Source organism: Lissotriton helveticus, chromosome 8 (genome assembly GCF_964261635.1).
Source record: "Lissotriton helveticus chromosome 8, aLisHel1.1, whole genome shotgun sequence".
NCBI classification, from domain to species: domain Eukaryota; kingdom Metazoa; phylum Chordata; class Amphibia; order Caudata; family Salamandridae; genus Lissotriton; species Lissotriton helveticus.
This window is the reverse complement of record NC_136069.1, coordinates 1,551,432,958-1,551,448,836: the sequence shown is the minus strand read 5'-3', so window position 1 is coordinate 1,551,448,836 and position 15,879 is coordinate 1,551,432,958. Positions and strand designations below refer to the sequence as shown.

The 15,879-nt window shown below is 45.7% G+C and overlaps 1 protein-coding gene across 3 annotated transcripts in view; it reads right to left on the bottom strand.

Moving 5' to 3' along the window:
* Positions 1 to 15,879, bottom strand: part of RELT (RELT TNF receptor) — a 183,532-nt gene that overhangs the window by 87,934 nt on the left and 79,719 nt on the right. For all 3 annotated transcript variants that reach the window (XM_078658555.1, XM_078658553.1, XM_078658554.1), the window contains exon 2: positions 10,399 to 10,498. In XM_078658555.1, coding sequence (XP_078514681.1) covers positions 10,399 to 10,452 — 54 coding nt within the window. In that variant the 5' untranslated portion in view covers positions 10,453 to 10,498. The remainder of the gene's footprint in view (positions 1 to 10,398; positions 10,499 to 15,879) is intronic.

Sequence of the window (15,879 nt, the reverse complement as noted above, 5' to 3'; positions counted from 1 at the left end):
AACAATGTCCAAGCTGAGGTTAATACAAATTGCTTTTGTATAGCCCTTCATACTGCACCTCTACTGGTTTTAAGTAATGTAAATATAGACTTATGTAGATAGCAGGACCTTATAGCAACCACTAGGAAATCCCTAGATGACCGTAGATGACCTGTCATTTAGACCAGTTACATAAATGATTTGCGAAGGAGTTTCGTAGACTCTGGGGCTGGTGGTTACAAGTGTCCCGAAGAGCTCCTTACAAGCATCTCTTCAACCATCACCAGAGAACTCTTGCAACTTTGGTTTTCCAGGGAACGCAAAAGCAATAGATTACTATCCAGAGTCCTTCGGCTGTTAATGGGGATCCCCACAGTTCCTGTGCTGCTCTAACAGAAAACTATTACCTCCTCCAAAAGGGGTACACAACCACAAACTATTTATTAACATTTTAGTATTTTTCCTGTGTTTTGTCGATGATCTTTATGATTTTTATTCACAGGTACATTGTTTCAGGACTATCTGCTCTTTTGCGATTCAAGGGAGCGGACATGAATTAATTCTTGTGTTTGCTAATTTAAGTCTTGTTAACGTAACTGGTGTAATTATTTTCTGAAAATGAGCTTCATGCCGAGCCAGATACCAATGACTAGGCAGAACGTAAAGTTTAAAAATTCTTCTTTCTGCCTGTATGTGATCAATATGAATCTTTATTGATCCCAGCTTCCGGTTTAAGGTGACATCAGCTGCCGTTTTTTTGGGTATTTGTATTTATTTACCATTGCAGCATTTTCGAACAGAACTGCTGTAATGAGCACAATAATATGTAAGGAGAGAAATCATGTTTGGTACGTAAATAAGAGATGGGCGAGTGCAGTAAGGAAGGGATTGACGATCCGCTGTCCTCAGCGTCCAAAAGAGAGCCGGGTTCAGATCCCCCCAAACATGGTTCCTTGCAGGGTCCGGTATCTGCAGTGATTATATCACCAGCACCAAGACACCTAGTGGAGGTATGTAAGCTCTATTCAACTGCAGTGAGTCGTGAATAATACAATGATCGTACTATCTTCGATGTTTACATAAAGCGAGTATCTTACATATTTACATCACGTAGGCTTGCACTGGGTTAGATCCAAGGCTATAGGAGTAGTCGGTCCCGGTTAGTGAAGGCGGCTCTTTCGTCGCTTTGGCACTTGAGATGCAGTAGGTGAGATTTTAAGGTGGCCACAAATTAGCAAAGGGATCAGAGAAGGGAGAGTTCCAATGAGGGAGAAAAACAGAAGGAAAGACCAGAACATCGATGCTGGACAGGGTGGTCTGGTGGTTCTCAGGTGCTTGTTAGCAGAAGTCCTCACAGGCGATAAATATAATTTTCTCTCTGGTCAACAAAACATCAGTGGATTTGAAGAAACAGGGTGAGGGAGGCAGAAAAGATAGCAGCTCTTTGGCAAAAATCTCCGGTTCACACACCTAGACGTGATGTGCAGAGTATTGTCCTGTCCTATGCACGAGTGACCCTGTATCTGTCGCTCCGCACGCGTGACAAGGCTGGAAGCAAACCGCGTTCTTTTCTTTGTTCGGTCAATGCTGATGCATCAGTTCCCACAGCGTTGGCAAAGAGGCAAATCAACAAGCATTTCTACAGCTTATCATGCCCAGGGGCAAAGCCTGAGAATAAATGCAGTCCCTAAATCCTGGGTGCAGCGAAAAGATGATTCACAGACGAATCTAGAGGTGTGCGTCAGCTGCAAGCAAGTAGTGTCAACCACAGGTTATTCAAGTAGAAAAAAACCTGCCACCTAGTTATTTTTACTCCACATTCACACCATAGACTCTACAGTGAAAGCAATTAACACCAGTCTTATTTTTGCTCCTGTTTCTGACATTACTGTGTTTTAATTTTAGGAATCCGAGTACACAGGATTACGAGTACGGAAGGCTTTGTTTACCATAGGCACCATCCAGGATGGGGCTTGGGAGTTGGTGGGGACGGGGTCACTGGAATTATGCATCAAGGGGGGACCAAATTATGAAGCATGGTTGACTAAATTATGCAGAAGGAAAAGATACAATTATAAGGTGTAATGCTGCGCATTTTGGGATGGTATGAGTGCATTATTTTGGCTTTTCTACACAAATAAACAGTGCCTGAGCAAAGGTTCACCCTCCTTAGAAACAATTTAACTCTCAAATACAGTGTTTGGCAATTGAAAGTTGACCATTCAATTTTTGTTAACGGCCTTGCACTGCGAGGCAACACGTGGCAACTCATTTTAGTAACTTTTGATCCGTTTGGGCAATGAACAATGTTTTGGGTAAAATCTGCAAATTATGCAGCAGATGATGGATTATGTGGCAAATGCGGCAAATCCATAATTATACGGAAAACATCATAGCTGCAGAAACTCATACTCCCAGTGCCCCTGATGGGGGACAATTATTAAGGAATGAAAGTCGCACTAATTGATCAATGGTGCTTGTTTTTTTGGGGGAGGGGCCATGAATTGTTTTGTCTGATAGCCTGTTCATGGTTGTTTTTCAGATTTTGAAAACCTGGATGTTTTATCTATTGGCAAAAGGCGCAGGAGTTTGTAGTCAGGAAAGACGCGAGGCAAATCTAATCTCCCACCTTTGATACACTCTCAATCTGCTTATGCCGTAAAAACCTAGGTTATTTCGCCATACCTGGAATCAATCAATCAGAGTACTTGTAAAGCACGCTACTTACCCGTAAGGGGCTCCAAGGCGCTGAGGGGAGGGGGGTGCTTCTACTGCTCAAAGAGCCCGGTCTTGAGGAGTCTTCTGAAGGCGAGTAGGTCTTGGGTCTGCCGTAGGTGGGTAGGGAGGGTGTTCCAGGTCTTGGCGGCGAGGTAGGAGAAGGATCTGCCGCCGGAGGTCGTTCGTTGGATGCGGGGGACAGCGGCAAGGGCGAGGCTGGCTGAGTGGATCTAGCGGGTGGGGGTGTAGAAGCTGAGTGTGCTATTCAGGTAGGCTGGTCCGGCGTTGTGGAGTGCTTTGTGTGCGTGGGTGAGGAGCTTGAAGGTGATCCTCTCGTCGATGGGGAGCCAGTGTAGGTCTCTCAGGTGGGGGGTGATGAGGCTGCAACGGGGGACGTTGACGATCAGTCGGGCGGAGGCGTTTTGGATGCGTTGTAGTCGTCGTAGGTGTTTGGCTGGGATTTCTGCGTAGAGTGCGTTTGCCGTAGTCCAGTCTGCTACTGACGAGGGCCTGTGTCACCGTTCTTCTTGTATCGGTCAGGATCCACTTGTAGATCCTGCGGAGCGTGCGGATGGTGTTGTAGTAGGAGGAGGAGACGGCGTTGACCTGCTTAGACATGGAGAGGGAAGAGTCGAGGATGAATCCTAGGTTGCGTGCATGGTCGGTGGGTGTCGGTGCTGTTCCAGGAGTCGTCCCAGGTTGAAGGGGTGGGGCCGAGGGATGAGGACCTCCGTCTTGTCCGAGTTCAGTTTCAGACGGCTGCTCCTCATACAGTCGGCGACGGCCGTCATTCCCTCGTGGAGGTTTGTTTTGGCGGTGTGTGGGTCCTTGGTGAGGGAGGGGATGAGCTGGGTGTCGTCGGTGTAGGAGATGATGTTGAGGTCGTGATGGCGGGCCACTTGTGCGAGGGGGGCCATGTAGAAACAGGTTTTCCCCCAAGCTCCATGTGAGATATGTTAGAAAAGCACTCTGGCAACTGAATTACGGATAGGGTTCAACAAACAACAGGATCTCAGAAAGAAAACAGCTTTGTCAGATGTTCAGACTGTGACTGGGCAGTTCCTAGAAGGAATTATGAGACTGATTTAGATCTTGGCGGACTGGTTACTTTGTCGCAACGGTGACTTATATCCCATAGGCTGAAATATAAATCCCACAGGATATAATGGGATTTGTATTTTGGTAGACGGGATGTCTGGACAAGGTGAGTCAGAGAAACAGCCTCAACACTGACTAGAGTGAGACGATGGAATCTTTCGATAGCTGTACTGTTTACTCCTTTCGTCGCGTGTCAATATGGCGACCTAAAATGGACACAAGCCATTAGACAGGGGTCTTATTACCCCTTTACATTTGCCAAGCAGTGGAATGACCAGCACTCAGCGAGGGAATAGGAACATTAAATATTGGTTGGTGTGGAGTTTCAGGCAGGCACAAGGATGTCTGCTGGTCTTAGTTGAGGGCACTCTATCAAGGAAATATGTCACGAGACCTCGGTGGAGGGTGCCATGAGGGAACAGGTAAAGTATCTAATGCCTGATCTAGAGAAGCGGACTGGAGGTGCGGCTAGATGTACTTGGGCAGAAATGCAAAGACCTGGTGCCGGAGCCGGTCAAGGAGAGCTGGAAATTAAAAAGGGAGAGAGAGAAACTGCAGTCTTTCTACGTTGCTGTTACAACAGTCCAAAAATACTGGTCCATTTGAGGTTGGTATACACGCTCCCGTGCAACGAATGCGCATGAGCTGTGAAATACAAGCGTAATGAGAAAGCAAGCATCTAGCTCCTACGACTAACTCACCACAAGTGCAAAGCTCTGAAGAACTGGCATCTCCAGCAATAAACACTGGTTTGTCCTATGGACACAGGCAAACACCCGCCCTAACGGGACTGAGCGATCTGAGGGATTCCCAGGCAGTTTTGCCCTGAAAGGAGCCCGAGGGAGTGGAACACAACTACTATAGCCTTATAGCCCGTCGTAGAGGGCTATACCGGCTATTAAAGGCCCTCTCCAGCGTTAAAGGCCCCGAGCCGAAGGCGAGGGCCTTTAACAAGGGAGAGGGACTTTAATAGCGATATAGCCCATCTACGAAGGGCTATAAGGCTATTAGAACATTCTGTCACTAGAGGACAGAATGTTCTAACAAAAAGAACAAAGCCTTTTGGGAGCGTGAGGGGATTGGAATCCCCTCAGGCTCTTTGAAGCCTTTGTTCAGAGCTAGAGCTGTGAACAAAGAAACATTGGAATGTTGGAGCTCCAGGCTTCTACCAGCCATTATAAGCCCGGAGCACTCCATTGTTTTCAATGGAGCTCCCAACATTCCAATGTTCTAATACTAAAGAAAATTCCAAAGTTCAAGTCAGTATCGAAGGCTGTATCAGAGTTTCATGGCTCCCTGTGAGGAAGAGAGTGATGTTTAAGGCCTTGTGCTTGGCACACAAGACCTTCCATGGTGCTGGACCAGCATACCTGAGAATTTTTCTTTCTTGGTACTCTCCCAGAAGAGTTTTGCGCTCAGCAAATTCTAACTCAGTCAATGTCTCCAAAATAAGAAAGAAGTATTGGGGCGGAAGGAGCTTTATCCGAGCCCAACTCTGGAATAAGTTACCTGGCCCGCTTAGAGGTCAGTCTAACCTATTCAGCTTTAGGAAAGACCTTAAAACATGGTTATTTTCTCAAACACTCCAGTACTTATATTATAGTTCTTATTCGTGCTATAAACGTAACTCCTACTTCCCCCATTACTCAACGTCTTAGATATCAGCCCCAAGACGCCACCGGCATATAAATTATTTCAATATCATTATCAATTTTCTTCAAGGCGCATAATTCGGTTTCATGCTGCAGACACAAAAAGCATCTGAGTACACAGAAGTACGGGAATATTTAATCACTTCCTCTATAGAGCTGCATGTAAAATGAATCACATTTCAGCCAATATATTTGGTTAATGGTGCTCTAGAATGGAACATTTGGCCCGATTTTTTCACAAATGTTCTAGCAGAGAATGTCCTTAGACACAGCTCTTGTGCTTGCAGGGTGCACAGTGAGCGTTCTCTGGGGCTTACAGAACTGCTTCAGCTCCCAGCCTGACCCTGGCGAAATGAAATCCACCCCAACGTGAAAGGAACCTCTCTCTGTCTGTGCCCCTGTCCTGGGACAGCAAGAGTGGGCATGGGCAGAAAACCACAAAGCCAGAAAAATGACAAAACAGTGGCCAACTGTCAGACAACCCACCTGAGCAAGAGCAGTCCTAATTGGCCGGTTTATTCTCCCGCCTCCAGAGCAGGCGGTCCATACTTTTCCAAGTATTTCGCAGAGGGCGGTATCAGGTGTTCACAAAAGAAGTGTCACCCAAGCCCATGCCAGTGAAGGTCACACCTGTTGAGTTTCCTTCCAAGTCAACAGACAACAAAGCCCTGGTGCACCAGAGGCAAACATTGTTGCGCTTATAAAAAGAAACATGACCTTTCCTTTCTCCGAGAGTAGGGATCGGTTAGTGAATTTCAGGACGCCGAGCCCGCGGAGGGAGGGCCTTCTGGCCTCGGAGGCGGGACGCTGTCCACCTTCAAACGGACTGAACCTTCAAACGGACTAAAACGGACTGAACTACTTCCTGTGGGGGAGGGCTCCTCAAGAAAGAAGGCGTGCACCAGTGCTTAATTTGACCCAGTGGTTTCCGTTACTGGGCTCCTGCACCTAATTGCCAGCACTGGGCTTATGACATGGTGACGCTGTCTCGCTAATTTAGGTATGAGCACAACAAATGCCATTTATTAGTCCAATTTACATTTACATTGACTAATACCTGCTCCCCAAGCCATTCTTATAGCTTTGGCGGCCTGGAATAGTCTGTATTGTCACACTTGTAGGATTGTGATATTTAGTAGTTGCGTTGTTACTATCATTGGCAGCACGGCAGGGGCAATGTGTGGTGCAGGCTGCAGTGGCCTCCTGACAAGAGCCCTGGCACTTGTTATTTTACAAATTAAGCACTGGCCTGCACTCCTTGCGCAATGCAAGCCTTCCCCAGCAAGATGGGCCGCTTTGTGCAATCTTCACCTGTGGTCCTGGAAGTGTGGGGTGAGTCTTAGAACTCCCGCTGGTGATGATATAGGTGTGGAGGAAATGTTCAGGAGAATTTCGAAATATGCAAAAGTTTCCAGTTCCTTTTTCAGCCCACAGAAGGTGAACCACAGCAGGTGAGAAAAGACAAAAGCCAAACACAGTTGCTTTTATGAGCACTGTGAGGATGTCTTTGTGAACTCGCGCAATTTACTTTGTGGAAATTACACAAAATTCCTAAATAAGAATGCGAAACGTCGATTCAGTGTTTTTTACTATTTTTTAGTGTGAGTTCATTTTGCGCATAAAAATAGTGCACATGTTCACATTATTCCCATGCTACTACAATAGGATTAACACACAAACAAAATCTTAATTAGGGGATCCCGGTTTTATGGTATTTCTTTTTTTGACCTTTCCGTCTGTATTTATCCATATTTGTTTTTTGCTAATTTTCTCTGTATTTATCCATATTTATTTTGGGCTTTGTGACAGAATGAAGCTGAAACAAGTATATTTCTACATTTATTTAACCAATAGGTATGCACAAAATGCCTAAACGCCTGCCCAGTTTAAGTGATATTAACACACTCAGATGATAAAATATGCACTTATAAGAAAACATGCAAATGCGAGTATCAAGGTTGTGTATATCTACTGCTGTTTAAGATTCTTTAAAAAAAACTCCTTTATTTTGTTCAACCCCCCCTTATCTTTCAGTCCACACATCTGTTGGCCTGGCAGTTTTGATTGGCGGCATTTAGAATCACTTAAAACACAACCCAATTTCCGTTTTTATCCACATTTAAAAATAATTACAGGCAGGAAAATACATTGTTGTCTGCTTGTATTTATCTGTAAAAATCAGTAAAAGCAGGGGGCCGTAATCTTAATAAAGTGACTTATATTATAGCTTAATCTTCAGCATTTTGTGTAACAAGCGTAACACGACATGACAGAAATTATGCAAGAAATGCTGGTGTAAACTACATTTTCCAAGGCCTAAATGTTATGAGCAAGGCAATGCATTTCCCTTAATGGTATTAGCATTACGGTAAATGCATGGCTGAACGCCCGACAGTGTTCTTGAGAGCATCTTCCCGGCAGGGAAGCCTGTGTGCAGCACCTGCCTACAGGATCCTCCTGGTGGTCCACAACGAAGGTTCTACACACAGGCGCCGCTGCAGGGGAGCTAGCTTTGCTGCACGGTAAAGAGAGGCACAGTGTAATTAACCTAATGCAAGTATCATTAAGGTAATTACATTGTCCGGCCCACTGACAATGATCAACAGTAGCACATAAATTCCCTGAACGAGGAATTCTTGCACAGCAGTCTCGTGCTTAACCGCATCTATGCGGCGGCTTTTCCCGCTGTGCGCGGCGGTTTTAAGAAACCCGCGGTTCATGACGAGCTCAGCTCGTCATGAGCGCACGGCAGGTTACGCACATGACGAGCTGAGCTCGTCATCAGCCTGGAAGGGGTTAAACTCACCTCTTTTTAAATTCGAGGCAAGCAGATGCAAAACCAGCGAAACATGTATCATTGCCCAAAGTTTTGTATCTGCTTATTGCATCTTTTAAAATGAAAGGAATTCCACCCCAAAGCCCCTCCCATCTAAGGATGAGTTCCAGCACCCATTCAGGATGTGGATGCACAGCAGAGCCCAGATGGATCACCATCCCCCCCCCCCCCCCCCCCCCCCCCCAGAGCCTTGAGACCCTCACGGGTGAGTAGCCATGCTTTATAAATCGGGCTTCCGGTTTTATGGTATTTATTTTTGGGGCATTTCCATATTTCTTTTTTGGCCATTTTATCTGTATTTATCCATATTTATTTTGTGTTTTTCGAATATAAGAAGTTGTAAAACTGCACATTTCCATATCTATTTAACCGATAGACGCGCACTCATACTATGATGTCTGTCGTTTTTTAGCTATTTTAGCTGCCAAATATTACATAACAGTACATCCAATGGTAAATACTAGCCTTATACCATACATGTATGTGACATTCTGTTATTTAAAGAAATTTCATCCTGTTTTTTAATTTCCCTTGCTGTCCATCTGCTCAGCGGCTGGCCTATAATTCATGAAAGACTGCACAGAGAAAAGAAGCACAATTTTCTGTATTTATCCATTTTTTTAAATAAATGCAGACAGAAAACACATTGTTTTCTGTCTGCATTTACCTGTAAAAATCCGTAAAAAAGGAAAACATGGAGCCTTATTTATAAACCCCTGATTGATTGACTGATTGAGGATGAGAGCTCAACAGGCAGGTGACAGTTTCGGTGGGGAGGCAGAACTTTCTCGGTGGCCGCGTCCAAATTATGGAACACCCTTCCCTGCGCCTTCTCCTGCCTTTAGGCCCATACCCATTCCGTAAGGCCTTAAAAACCTGGCTCTTTACTCTCTAAACGAAGGCATGGGTTATTGAGTTTGTTAATCCTGATTTTCCTCCTTCTGTAGTTGTACCGCTAATAGCACATTGACGTCTCGAAACAGTTGTTCGCGCTTTATTTAAAAAAATATCATTTTGTTTCATATTACGTAAAGAGGAAGATAGGGAACCCGTAGGCAAGCCCGCTCCGCTCCTTTCGTTGCTGGTGGTACATGAGATATTGTAGGCTGATCCTGGAGTAGTGGGATGCCAGGCTGCCCATACCACCCCACGGAGCCGCGAACATGTCAATCAACGTTACTAGAATTATATCTACCACTTGATGCCAGGGCCCAATCGAATGCACAGGGCTGCGTCAGGGCTGGAGACATCCATATCCATAAACGGAGACACTGGGACTCTCCCCCAGAAAGTGATATTTTTAAATACATGTTTTTTGCAGTTTTCATAATTTCTCGATGTTTTACGATACTTTTAGCAGGGAAGTCCAAATAGGGCAACTTGAAACCCGACATTTAACTAAGACCATGTCGTGCAATGGTGAAAAATAGTGGAAAATTCACCAGGCACCATTTTATATGCCTACGGCTTGAGCAATGACACGTTTCGGTCACACAATGACTTTTAGTACTACTACTGCTACATATAATAACAATAATAATATCCATTGACATAGCATCTGCAACAAACCGGACTGCTTCTTTCCGCTTACTGCTAGTTTTCAGTAATTCAGCTCACTATTACAACGGCCCCAACAGCGCTGGGATGCCTGGCTTCTTCTTGGGGGTGCCCAGGAGTGGGCATTTCACAGGGAAAAGCGAGGAAGGGTTCCACAGCGGTATGCGTACAGCGCCAAGAAGCCTCGGGGTATATGTGCGCTATACAAGTACGAATTCATTTCATTATACACCCAAGAAGGACAAACCACTAACTGGGGCCTGCTGAGATGTAAACCTGTCACCCCCGGGCTGTACACAGGAGTGTGTACCCCCAAACCCACTGAGCTATCGCCTGTTCACATATCTCTGTACTCTTTTATGTGTAAATCCACTAGCTAGTGATAAGGCAAGCAGTAAGCGCTCTTATTGGTCAGATTACAAAAACTAATACAAAAAGTCTCAAACAATCCAATGCCAGCTTGGCAATGCTGGAGTTTGCGCAGTTGCACAACCCACTGAACCATCCTATCAAGGTTCCCTCAGAGCCTCAGCTTTGAAAGCGACAGCTCATACTCACAGTGACGAGCAGAGCCAGCGCCATCCGCAGGCCGGAGTCGTGACTCATCGTCATTTTGGAAAGCCTTTTCACAACCAGACAGGTTTCTTTACAGGTGAGTCTGCAGAGAAGACAAAGGAAGAAAAGCATGAGTCAGCACTTCAGTTTCATGCAGCGACAGCTGTTTGTATAAATAGAAGACAAAGCTCTACGTCACTTGGCAAACTGGTTTCCAACCGTCTAAGGTACCGTCAGGGCACCTGGAAATATGGGATTGTGCTTTCACAGCTTTTTTCACATAATTATGATTTTCCATGTTTGTCACATAATCCATAATCTGCCGCATAATCTGTTGTTTCTGGCTCAGTCTAATCAAAAGTTACTAAAAACGTGACAATGTGGCTTCATGCGCAGTGGAAGGCCCTTTGTAATAGTTAACTGGTCATCTTTTGGTTGTATTTGGTTGTTAGACTGGTACACATTTTTTGTTTAACTTTGTTTTTATTGATTTTACAACAATTTGTAATTTACAGTATATTAATATCTTTTCCATATGTGGTCCTCAGTATTAATACAAGACAGATCAAGGCATTAAACTGGTACTAATGAGGTGAAATCTTTTCACAGACAGTACTACCATGTGTAAAAATAACAAAATAAAGGTGTAATAGTACCCAAAATGTTCAGCATTATGCCGCATAATTTGCCTTGCCGCATAATTCCAGTGGCCCTGAGTAGAGTATTAGTGAACAGCAGCCCTTTCATTCTTTGTGTAAAGATTCTATAGGACAACCTGGACCACCCTACAGCTGTAGAAAACTCTTTCTGAGCAAAAATGGAAGCCTCAAAGAAGACGCTGGCATGGTGGGCCAGACAGGGATCTAACCGTGCTCCTGTTCATAACACAAGCAGGACGGTGGCAGCACGTCCACAGCACCTCCCAAGACCTTATGCACAACACTGACACTTCTCATGGAGGACACACTCCAAACCTGCTCTCCGCCAACCAGGCCTCCAACCTGCAGCTTAAACCAAACTCTGACAAGGCAACCACACTTGCAAACTCCAACTTGTGATAATCCATTCACAGCAACCATTCACACACACTCTTGCACTATGCCGGATGAAGCAACCACTCACGCTCGCTCTGGTTTGCACCAGACTGGACCCCGCAGCAATTCACCTAAGCGCTAACGTCCACGATACCCGAATATGGGGATGAAGGACGATCCATTACCTAGCGCCAAGAGACTGTCTGGTGAATGAATGTGTGCTTTAGAAATTAACAGTAAAGTAACATAACATACCCGGGCGATGCCTTAAAGGCACTAGAGAGCCACACGGCTAGCAGCAAAGCTCACGGATCCCAAGAGAAAAACCAATGACTTCAGTCCTCAGAAGGGGTTTACCTTGACTGGTTGTATGTATCTGAGGCACCAGTTTTAAGGCTAAGTGGAATTATACACTCAACAGCTGGCAAGTTCCACAACACACCCTTATTGTCTTTTCAAAACTTCAGCTGGCCCAAACGGTAGTCAGATCATGAATCATGAGCTTAAATGTACATGATTATTTGCAACTTGATTGAGAAGATGGAGCAATAAACATGTTTAAAATAAAAAAAAAGGCATGGGTGACTTAGTAAGGGCCTCATTTACAAGGCAATTGCGCCACCGGTGTGTCACTTTTTTTTGTTGACGCACTAGCAGTGCAGTGTGCCTGCCCATATTTAGAAGGCCACGTACAGTCATCCTGCGTGACTTTTCATGGGCATGTAAATATGGGCCCCTTTCACTCATTACTCTGCGTGAAAGGGGCGTTCCATGGGTGTTGCTGTGGGTGTTCCCACGCAACATCCATGGAACCTGATACATTACCTGCGTTACAAAGTGTTGTAAGCCTGGGAATGCGTCAGAATCCTACGCCTCCTCATGGGAGGCGTACGAGTGGTCCTACGCCTCCTCATGGGAGGCGTACGAGTGGTCCTACGCCTCCTCATGGGAGGCGTACGAGTGGTCCTACGCCTCCTCATGGGAGGCGTACGAGTGGTGCAAAGAGGAGAAATACTTTTTTTTCTCCTAGGTCCTCATTTACTACAAAATGGCGCAGCGCCACAAGCCATGTTGCTGACCCATGCTGCGTCATTTGAAAAGCACATGGATGCATCGCATTAACAATACGACGCATCGGAGTGCTTTCATCTGCGCTGGTGCACAATTAGCTGCCATGCGCCAGCGCAGGCACCCTTGTGTCATGTTGCACGGGGGCCTGCTTTGCAGGGAAGATTGTTTTGAGCAGGAAAGGACACCTTCCTGCACAAAAACAATAATTGATGCCATTTTCCTCTATGTGTGCTGCACAAAACGGCTTGCGTCGCTGCACTGCGTCATTTTATAGTCAATGAGGCCCTAGATATGTTTCTACACAGGCATGGTCCAATCACTTAACAGACTTGTAATGCAATGCCTGATGCCTTCCAAATGAGGCACGCAAACTACTCGAGAGGTGCCGGACTGGAGAGAGCGGGAGAGTAGCCCGCTGGCTTGGCCCTGTCCAGGGAGTCAGGAGAGCGCGTGATCAGTCAGACAGAGCCAGGGTACCGCAGGGCGTTGAGGTAGGCTACGACTGGCAGTCGTGAAATACACGCCGGACACAGATATGCACTGAGTGGACTCCGCCCTCCACCACAGTACATGCCGTACGGATGTATGACGTTACAGCGCATACTTTTACAACGCATACCTTTACAACGCAGGTTTTACAACGCAACATCCATTACAACGCATTCCATTACAACCCATGCCATTACAACGAATTTTTTAAAACTACCTTTACAACGCATACCATTACAATGCATACTACCTTTACAACGCATACCATTACAACGCATAACATTACATTGCATGTATGGTAAGTATTGGATAGTGTAGGGGTAAAAATGACTATTCTAACTCCAGGGGGGTGCAACAGTAGGGTAAGTGTTGGATAGTGTAAGGGTACTATGCGTTGTAATGTTATGCATTGTAATGACATGCGTTGTAGTGGTATGCGTTGTAGTGTCATGCGTTGTAATGGTTGCGTTGTAGTGTCATGCGATGTAATGGATGTTGCGTTGTAAAAGTTGCGTTGTAATGGTAGTGCGTTGTAAAGGTTGTTTCCCATGCCGTACAGGGGCACTATTGCAAAAAGTGACCCGGGGCTGTCCGCACAATGGACTCCCAACTAGATCCCAAAATACGACAATAGGGTCACGTAACATGAGAGACGGAGATGGGGACTGAAGCTACTTCTGCCTAGAGGCTTTGCTAATGATTTGTGGAGGGTGGGGTTGGTCTGGTAGACACTGTGCAGGTTTTTATGTTCTAACTGTTCACTGGATTGTCCATTATAATGTTCTGTACATGTACGAAGGTCAGCGTGGCCCTGATATGTGTCAAAAACACAATAAAATGTGTTATGAAAAAAAGTGACCTGGGCACAAAAGTTGTATGCACAAATTTTCTGCACTGTTGTGTGTGGCACTTTGGTATTAGAGAAAGAGCCCGCAGATAGCTGTGCCGACACTTCAGTAATGTAGGTTGTGCTGTCACAACATAAGAGTTGCCGAGATTACAAAGCGAGGTTCCCTTATTTGCATGGGGGCGGGAACACTTTGCTTCTGTGCCTGTGCTGTATTACAGATGAGTCCAGAGGCAACTGAGCTGCTAAGAGGCATACAGAGGTGGGGCACAGAGAGGGCGCCCGCCTGAGGGCACCCCTTGGAATGAAAGAAAAGGAGTTAATGGAGCCCGAGGCATCACCCTGCAGGTGGCCGGAGTCACTCACTGCATACACCAGTGGTGCGGTAACAATTGGCAGAGGAGGGGTGCGACCATCATTGTTACATCACTAGGTCATAGGGATTGTGAAAAATCCAAGCGTCTCACAAACAACAAGTGCAGCAAATGTATTCAGCAGAGTGGTAACGGGTAGCATGTAGCCGGTGGGGAATTTTGGAGCACATTGTCGCAAATATGTTACTAAAGCATGGTGTGGTGTGGTAGCGAATTGTTGTTAACAGACAGCGCAGTTTCCATTGAAATTTCCACAAAATGTGCAGAAGCATGCAGTTTTACTGATAAAAAAACTATATAGAACACAATCGATAATGTGTGGGAATAGGGTTTCAGCAAATATTGCTTGTTTCCGCATACCATGTAAAGTGTCTTGGTTTGTTTTGATCCTATTAAAATCTTTTCCAACATACTTCAGACTTACAAAACATGTGCTTCATGTTTTCTTTCCTAACTGCTGATATATTCTGAAATATTTGTACAGTCCATTTACATATATTTGAAATTTGTTGTGCATTATAAAAAAAATTGCAGCCTACATCCTTTCCTTTCCACACTTCCTGGACTGGCGCAAGATTGTCACACAGTTCACTTTACAAAATCCTCCCACTTTGCGGTCACAAAAAGAAAAGTAAACACCAATCTCAGTGTTAAAAGAATAAACAGTAACTTGTCAGGGACATAGTCTGACATTTGACCTCACTCTTTGAACACACAGCTAATGTGAGAAGCCTAATAGCAAAATTAAAAGGCATATTCAATGCTCATTCACCTTCTGAACTCGAGCATGTTTATTTTGGGGGTGCCGCAGCACCCACCCCTCTCCCTTGTTTCAAGCACCTGTGGCATACACCTGCAGGAATGGACATCAACACCCCTCCTTCAAACGCGGGCAAATTGTCACCTGCAGTGAAAGGAAGACTGGCAGCTTCAAACAGACGGTGCACTATAGCCTTATAGCCCGCCGTAGAGGGCTATACCGGCTTTTAAAGGCCCTCTCCAGCGTTAAAGGCCCCGAGCCGAAGGCGAGGGCCTTTAACAAGGGAGAGGGAATTTATTAGCGGTATAGCCCATCTACGAAGGGCTATAAGGCTATTAGAACATTCTGTCACTAGAGGACAGAATGTTCTAACAAAAAGAACAAAGCCTTTTGGGAGCGTGAGGGGATTGGAATCCCCTTGGGCTCCCTGAAGCCTTTGTTCACAGCCAGAGCTGAGAACAAAGAAACATTGGAATGTTGGAGCTCCAGGCTTATACCAGCCATTATAAGCCCAGAGCACTCCATTGTTTTCACTGGAGCTCCCAACATTCCAATGTTCTAATATTCAGTAATGCCCTCTGCAGTTTTTCCTATACTATACTGGAGTGCACAATCCCGTCTGTGCCTGGCACTGCACCGCAGACCTGGGCAGGCGCCCTGGTCCTGCACACGGAGCGCACCGCAGACATGGGCAGGATCCGCACAAGGTGTGATGCTTCAGCCCACTCTGCGGCTGCTGCGGTCGCCTGCATCTTGCAGCCTCGTTCACAGCGCTGAATCTCTACCCCATGCCTTCTAACCGCTCTCAGAAGTAGGTCAGTCTGCGCAACCGCTCGTCTACCCGGGAAGGGGAAGGTTAGCTAAACCCCAGGCCGGCTGATGCGACACCGAGCTCGGTTATTGCCTGAG